Source organism: Osmerus eperlanus, chromosome 25, assembly GCF_963692335.1.
Source record: "Osmerus eperlanus chromosome 25, fOsmEpe2.1, whole genome shotgun sequence".
Classification (NCBI taxonomy): Eukaryota; Metazoa; Chordata; class Actinopteri; order Osmeriformes; family Osmeridae; genus Osmerus; species Osmerus eperlanus.
Window position 1 is genome coordinate 10,177,470 of NC_085042.1, and position 6,918 is coordinate 10,184,387.

Genomic DNA, 6,918 nt, shown 5'->3' on the forward strand with positions numbered 1-6,918 from the left:
CTGCAGCCTGCAGTTTCAAAACGTGAAACTTTTTTGTGTCAAGTTTTGAAAAAAGTTTTTGATTTTTTTTTTGGAACAAATAATCTGAACTGGAGTCTGTAAGTAGGCTACTGCAGCCTCTAACTACTGCAGCCTTTCATTACTGCAGCCTCTCAGAACTGCAGCTGCTCATACTGCAGCCCTATATAGCTACATCTAGAATATAGCCTATAACCGAGACCTTAATGTGTTGTGTATCCGATAATACTGGACCACTATCATGTGCCTTTTGGAAAATCTAGCTGTCGTATGAATGTCAAAATGGATATAGGCCTACCATGGCGCTATTATAACAGTGTTTAATATATTGACGATGTATGCGTTCTGCTTCTGTGATTGTTTCACAATGACATTCGATTTCTGAGCATTGTTAAATCACGAAATAGAAACCACGCGCTCTGTTTGCGCTTGACGTTACAGTTAAACGGAAAAATAAATCTAGAATACATCAGTGGAGCTTCACAACACCTGGAATCTGTGAGTCCCGTCAAAGCCTTTTGGAGGCCACGGGAATATCAGATCTCCGAACAAACAGCCCTGGAGAGTCCTTCATGGCTCATCACCTTACTGAGTCAGAATGTGACCTCTTCCGGCGCTTAAAGCTGACTGAAGAGTGGACCGATTCCTTGGAGGACGTGGTGATTTTGAGCCGGGCCTCTGGCTTCCCTGCCCAAGGACAGGCGTCAAACTCCGGTCCGAGTGATGTCATGGCGACGTATCTGTGTGAAGAATTCAAAACTTTCTTAGAGAAAAGAGGAACATATAAGGAGCTGGAAAATGTCATTTCCAAAGTCATTTTAAAAATTGTACAGGCAAAGAAGGCAGATGGGAGCTCGCTGTTTGTTGTCAAGCCCAATAGCACTGTTGAAGTTCCCACGGAAATAGTTACCTCTCCTGTCAGTGAGTCAGACGAACCCTCAATCGCAAGGCCTACACTTCGCACTGTGTATACCACCACTGTAAGCGACATCTTACAAAACCAGCAGACGTCATCTGACTTGCAGGTTGAGCAACATGATGCATTTGGATGGAGTGAAGATGGTACACATACCAATATCGTAAAATGTCTAAATAAGATTGACTTTGACGAATTCTGTGATGTCAAAACGAATCTGCGCGCCGACGGCATGGTAGGTTTCTTACTTGCTCTCTCCCTCTATCCAAATGGAAGATTAACTCGCGCGCGCGCGCACCCACACACACACACACACAGAGAGAAAGTAGTACGTCTGTAAGGAATCTGTTGTTCTGACATAAGAACTTTCACACAACGAAACACCAACGATTATTATGTTAATATTTCTCTTGCCAGAGACTCAGACAAGCGCCTCGCAGGTGCAGATCCACGGCGCGTGGTGGGAGCGACAGCACTAGGCGTGGTACCGACTCTCTGAGGGCGATTCTGCTGGGCGCGCTGTCCAGCCTCAACCGCCAGACCAGGAGAGAAATAGCCCTGTCTCAGAAACTGGGGATGATTGTCACCCCACTGCCAAACGATGGCAAATCTGGCCAGCAATAAATGTCACAAAGCATTTTGTTTGTTTGTTTCTCAATTGGGTAAATGGTGTTATTAGATTAAAGTGATTGGCTAATGATAGGCTTCAAACGGCTGATCAAGATTAAATGTGTTCTGGTCAACATCTGCTGTAGTCTCAATAACTCAGGTGTTGGGATACCTTTATACATTTTTAACCTAGTTGGAAACTACATTTGACTGTATAACAGTTAATGCACAATTTTATCAGAAATGCTCAATGAAATGCGATAACTTTTTTATCACTTAAGAATCCTCAGATCACGAATAGGTTATTTCGGACTTCCTGTCTTTGCTAAATGCATGACGTCACGCTTGAACCAATCCGCAAGCAGCATGTGTTCTTTGCTTCCTTGTTCTAGGACTTGTCATGTTGTGATTGGTTAACGTCACCACTAATGTTTGAAAGTGGATGGAAATCAAGCTGTACATCCTCACACACGATTATGTGTCGAGAGACATAACAATGAGATTAATCCACGCTATCCGTGTCCTCTTCAAATCATTCTGTGTACTGCTTTTGTGGTCAAATTCCGAGGGTAGAGAACCTGAGTACGACTATGTCACATGCGGTTCACTTGTAAAATTGCTGAACACGAAACACAACGTTCGTCTACATTCCCATGATGTCAAATACGGCTCAGGTAAATAACCACTTGTTTCTTATAAGATCATGTTGTATTAAACGTTGTCTGAAGTGTTTGCATATGCACCAGGAAATGGCAGATACAGCAAATATACCTCAGCAAGCTAGCTAGCAAAGTGGCTAGCTATGGATGTATTGTATAGGCTATTTGAACTTATCGTCCTAACCGGTTTGGCTACTCTAGTGTGCCATTGCATTGCACACTTCATTTTGTAAACTTCAGCTCGGAACAGTGTTTATATTAGGTAGGATGTGACGGATGTTCGAGGGGCTTCAATGTTTATTAATCCTTTGGTTCTAAAATCCCACGTCTGAAGAAATGGCAAATACGTGACGTCTCAACCCCGAATACACATCTCAAATATCTCGTTTTGATCTGCCCTCATAATGTTACAACCGCCCTGAATGCGAAGCGTAGGCTAGTTTCCCAAGAGAGCCACAACTTCCGGAGCAGGTGCATTGTAGTCGTGCAGTACCTTAAGGTACAGAAAGAACCGCATATCATGTCATTATTTAATATTGAGTGTAGTGTATTTTGAGGCACTATAGGTCAGTGGGTTTTTTTTTCCCATAAAGAAATGTCTAAATTTTTATTGATTTATTTGACCTTTATTTATCCAGGTAAAATCAATTGAGAACCATTCTCATTTACAATGATGAAAATCGTTGTGGCAGCTTATATAAACCAGTTATACATAACCAGATTGATCACCATTCATTTTTGCTTTGAGATCTTTACCCTCAGTTTGAAGTAGAGGTAACCCTGAATTGTTGATGGTCTTGTCTTGGGTTATTTCCTTGTCTGTAGGCAGCGGGCAGCAGTCTGTGACAGGTGTGGAGAGTGCAGAGGATGCCAACAGTTACTGGAGGATCCGGGGCAGGCCTAATGGGACATGCCTACGAGGAGCACCCATCCAATGTGGGCAAGCCATCCGCATCACCCACATGCAGACAGGACGCAACCTGCACTCCCACCACTTCAGCTCCCCGCTGTCTAACAACCAGGTACGACACACACACACACACATCAGCTCCCTGCTGTCTAACAACCAGGTACGACACACACACACACACATCAGCTCCCTGCTGTCTAACAACCAGGTACGACACACACACACACATCAGCTCCCTGCTGTCTAACAACCAGGTACGACACACACACACACACACTCTTTATGTATGTGTCCCATACTTCCCAATCCCAAAACAACACGTACACTTGAGCCTGGCACCTTCACATGATAAACGCATGTTCTCCGTGTCTGGGGGTCCCCGGCGCCCGTCTCCAGGAGGTGAGTGCGTTCGGGGAGAACGGCGAGGGGGATGACCTGGACGTGTGGGCGGTCCAGTGCAGCGGGGAGGTGTGGGAACGGGACGACACGGTGCGATTCAAGCACACGGGCACCAGCGTGTACTTGAGCATCACGGGGGAGCAGTACGGACACCCCATCCGCGGGCAGCGGGAGGTGCACGCCATGGCAACGCCCAACCAGCACAACTACTGGCGCGTGATGGAGGGCGTGTTCATCCAGCCCAGCCAGGAGCCCGCGCGCCACGACGAGCTGTGATGACATCATCCCGCGCCGCGTGGCACAATCAGCAACGGAGGATGAGATGACGTAACGCAGTAACACAGTGGTTGTCAGCTGAACTAGAATGCGATGTAAGAGACACGTGATGAATGATAAGCTCATGCAGTGATTATGTTTAAACTTGTCTGGTTCGGTGCATTGGCTGGCAATGTGCAAGGAGACGAATTGATGGACAATTTACACAAGTTTGAATTTGGTTAGTTTAGTACATTGTTGCTTGATATTATTCAAAACTCTTGAACACTTTTAAAACCTTACTTTTGCGCTTGCATAATGGTCAAATGTCATCAAAAGTACTGTAGTGTTACACTCTTCACAGATAAAAAAAAACATAGTATTGAGTGTTGCAGGAAATGTTTATTCTTCTGTGGAGAGATCAACACCTGAGAGAAGTTCTGTCTTAAATCCAGACACACCCTGATCCCACATCACTCCCTTATAAGAGCAACTACATCATTCCACGACTGTATGAACACAGAACTGATGTCCCTGGACCACACGTTAACACCAACCCATTCTAGTCTGAAATCTCTATCTGATAAGCATGTGTCATTCTCAGTTCAAGTCTTGTTGATTTGTTCCTCTATGCTTGTGTGTTTTCATCTTGGGTTATGAATTTTACACTAGGTTTTGTGTCACACCAAGTTTGTTTTGGAGAGATAATTTGGTTTATTTGTATAAACGCGGAAAGATCATTTATATTTAAAAAAATTCTGTCTAAATGTTGTAGTTTTGCCCTTTGTGGTTCTTAAAGCATAAGTGGCACAGTCTTAGTTTGGAATAGTTAACTTCTCTCCATGAGATAGCACTTGCAGGTCATACTATTAGTCTGTAAACCAGCCAAAGAGCATCAGTCACTGAATAATCAGATTGCACTTTGAACTTCCAAAATTCAAACACACACACACACATCATTTTGACTACAAAAAGGGCATTTAAGCATGGCAATTATAAATTGACTGGTATAACGCGGAAATTATCAACTGTTTGACTGGTATAGCACAATTGTGTGTCCATAGGGGGGGGGGGGGGGGGTACTAGAATTTGAAGACGTGTTCTCTAAATGTCTTCAATTATTAGCAAAATAATGGACATGAAGGTTTTCTGGTATCTGGTTATTTTGAGACTTTTGTGCACAATAAATAGCCTACTTGGTTGTTGGTTATTTTCCTGTCGTATCGGTTGATGATTCATACGTAGATACACTGCCGTATCGTCGTTTATTTTTCATGTAGGTTCATTTTGTTTCCAGCATAGTGAATTTACCTGTGTGTACTGGTGAAGTGTCCACTAGTGCCTTCTAGCGACTGAAAGTAGTAATACAGAACACTGTGCACCGTTGAAATCAAGACATCAACTTCACCCCAAGACTAATGCACTTGTGGCGACCTGAAGGTGTCTGCTATTGTATTACACCCATACAGTTTAAGTCCTCTATAGGCTCATCTCCTTAATCTCCACTATTGAGCATTTGGTTAGAGCATAACAAAATTTGACAGTCTATATCCTAAAGTACCGTAGCCGAATGCATAACAATACGTCTTCAGATCTGGGATAAAGGGCGGAGAAACTACTGACGATAATTTAATCCAGTAACCAATATAAAGGAATACAATTGAATTCAAATTAACACATCGGCCTATACCTTACGTCATGTTACATTCCTGCTCGGCTCATCTCCTTAATCTCTGCTGTTGAAAACTCAGAACAGAAGAAAACTTAATTTACATCCAATGAACCAAAAGTGTTCTCCAAACGATTATGTTTCCAGATCAGGGATAGGCTACAGATAGGAACGTGAACATGATGAATATTATTTAACAATTTCACCAATATTAATGAATAAAAAGTAATTACACTTTGAATGTCAAATGTGTAGGAAATAAAAGCAAAGCGTGAGCATTAGCCTATATCCTATTCAAAATCGACAATGGAATTGTTTTTAGCCCGACGTCTTCCACTTCTTTAATGGTGACGGAATAATCTGTTGTTTTTGAAATGGCGGTTTGTTAAATTGTGGTCGGGTAATTTTAGAGTAGCCTACCCTGCTAATGTTAGTAATTATTGCAGACCTTTCTGGATAGGTTAGTATGTAGGCTATAATACTAATGATAATACTAAGCATATGTATAATTATAGAATAGAATGTATTTGCAATTCATATAGTTCACATAATATTTAAACTAAAGATTTTGTGGATTTAACAAATGAAGGTGTAGTTAAAGCCACCTCATTTTATTTGAGCTTTTATTCTTATTCTTAGATATTCGTCTTTACGTTTTTTACGCTGTTTTAAAATGAAAAATATAAATCTAGCGTTTTCTAAGAATGCTTTATTTAGCCTTCATTTAAAAGCTTTACCTGATTGACTCATCCCAGTAGCCTAGCCTATACTATATGTAGAGTATGTTCTGGAATAGGATATAAAACTGTGCAGTCTTGCAGTAAGGTTAAAGAGTGACAACCCCTTAGGCTATGACCGTTAGGTTACAGGAGTCAACAGTTTCTGAAGAACTACTAATATAGGCGTGTAGGCTATGCTAATTCAGCACACCTGATTCTAATAATTAGCTGTTTGATCAGGTTATTTGCAACTATGGTTTGTACAAACAGGTAGCTGTCCGGGAACAGTGTTGGAGACCCTTGCAATAATGTCTCTAAAGTCGGTCGTTTCTGGCACTTGCATTTACGCATAGAATCCGGAAGATGGCGACGAACCCCAGTGAACGGTCCACCCATGGACCAGTGAGGCTGAATGTCTGTGTCCGCATCCTTGCCTTGCTACTATAGCCTACGGAAGGCCTAAAAGTCCTGTTAATATTTAATAGGCCTGTTTCAAGCGCGTTGGTCTTTGGACACTTAGACAAACACAATTATGTTGATTTAATTTAGCATTATTGTTCACACGGCAAACATGGTTGTGAGATAGCAGGTACCCTAAACTAAATCATATACATTTGACTACGGCTTTTTGTCCCCGTCATCAGATAAACAGGCTATACATTGACAGTCGGTATGGGTCTACTCTTGCTGGCTGTGCATGTAGGCTACAGGCTGTGCATGTATAGGTTACATAAAGATCGAGAGCGTTTGATGATTATTATTGT

At 42.2% G+C, this 6,918-nt stretch overlaps 2 protein-coding genes across 2 annotated transcripts; both read left to right on the top strand.

The window, feature by feature from the left end:
- The first annotated feature begins 365 nt into the window (after positions 1-365).
- On the top strand, positions 366-1,867 carry LOC134011801 (uncharacterized). The gene is made up of 2 exons (XM_062451249.1): positions 366-1,169; positions 1,352-1,867. Exons 1-2 carry the CDS (start codon positions 591-593, stop codon positions 1,556-1,558), a joined length of 786 nt encoding a protein of 261 aa, XP_062307233.1. The 5' UTR covers positions 366-590; the 3' UTR covers positions 1,559-1,867.
- An 87-nt stretch (positions 1,868-1,954) lies between these two features.
- sdf2l1 (stromal cell-derived factor 2-like 1) lies at positions 1,955-4,986 on the top strand. The gene is made up of 3 exons (XM_062451250.1): positions 1,955-2,217; positions 3,028-3,224; positions 3,509-4,986. The coding sequence occupies exons 1-3, from the start codon at positions 1,986-1,988 to the stop codon at positions 3,785-3,787; spliced, it is 708 nt and encodes a 235-aa protein (XP_062307234.1). The 5' UTR covers positions 1,955-1,985; the 3' UTR covers positions 3,788-4,986.
- The last annotated feature ends 1,932 nt before the right edge of the window (positions 4,987-6,918 follow it).

Bases quoted from the DNA above. Each gene is read 5' to 3' on its own strand.
- LOC134011801 (XM_062451249.1), top strand. From the start codon at position 591: ATGGCTCATCACCTTACTGAGTCAGAATGTGACCTCTTCCGGCGCTTA. The intron at 1,170-1,351 runs GTAGGTTTCTTA...TTCTCTTGCCAG, and splicing joins ATCTGCGCGCCGACGGCATG to AGACTCAGACAAGCGCCTCG.
- sdf2l1 (XM_062451250.1), top strand. From the start codon at position 1,986: ATGGAAATCAAGCTGTACATCCTCACACACGATTATGTGTCGAGAGAC. The intron at 2,218-3,027 runs GTAAATAACCAC...CCTTGTCTGTAG, and splicing joins TGATGTCAAATACGGCTCAG to GCAGCGGGCAGCAGTCTGTG. The intron at 3,225-3,508 runs GTACGACACACA...GCCCGTCTCCAG, and splicing joins CCCCGCTGTCTAACAACCAG to GAGGTGAGTGCGTTCGGGGA.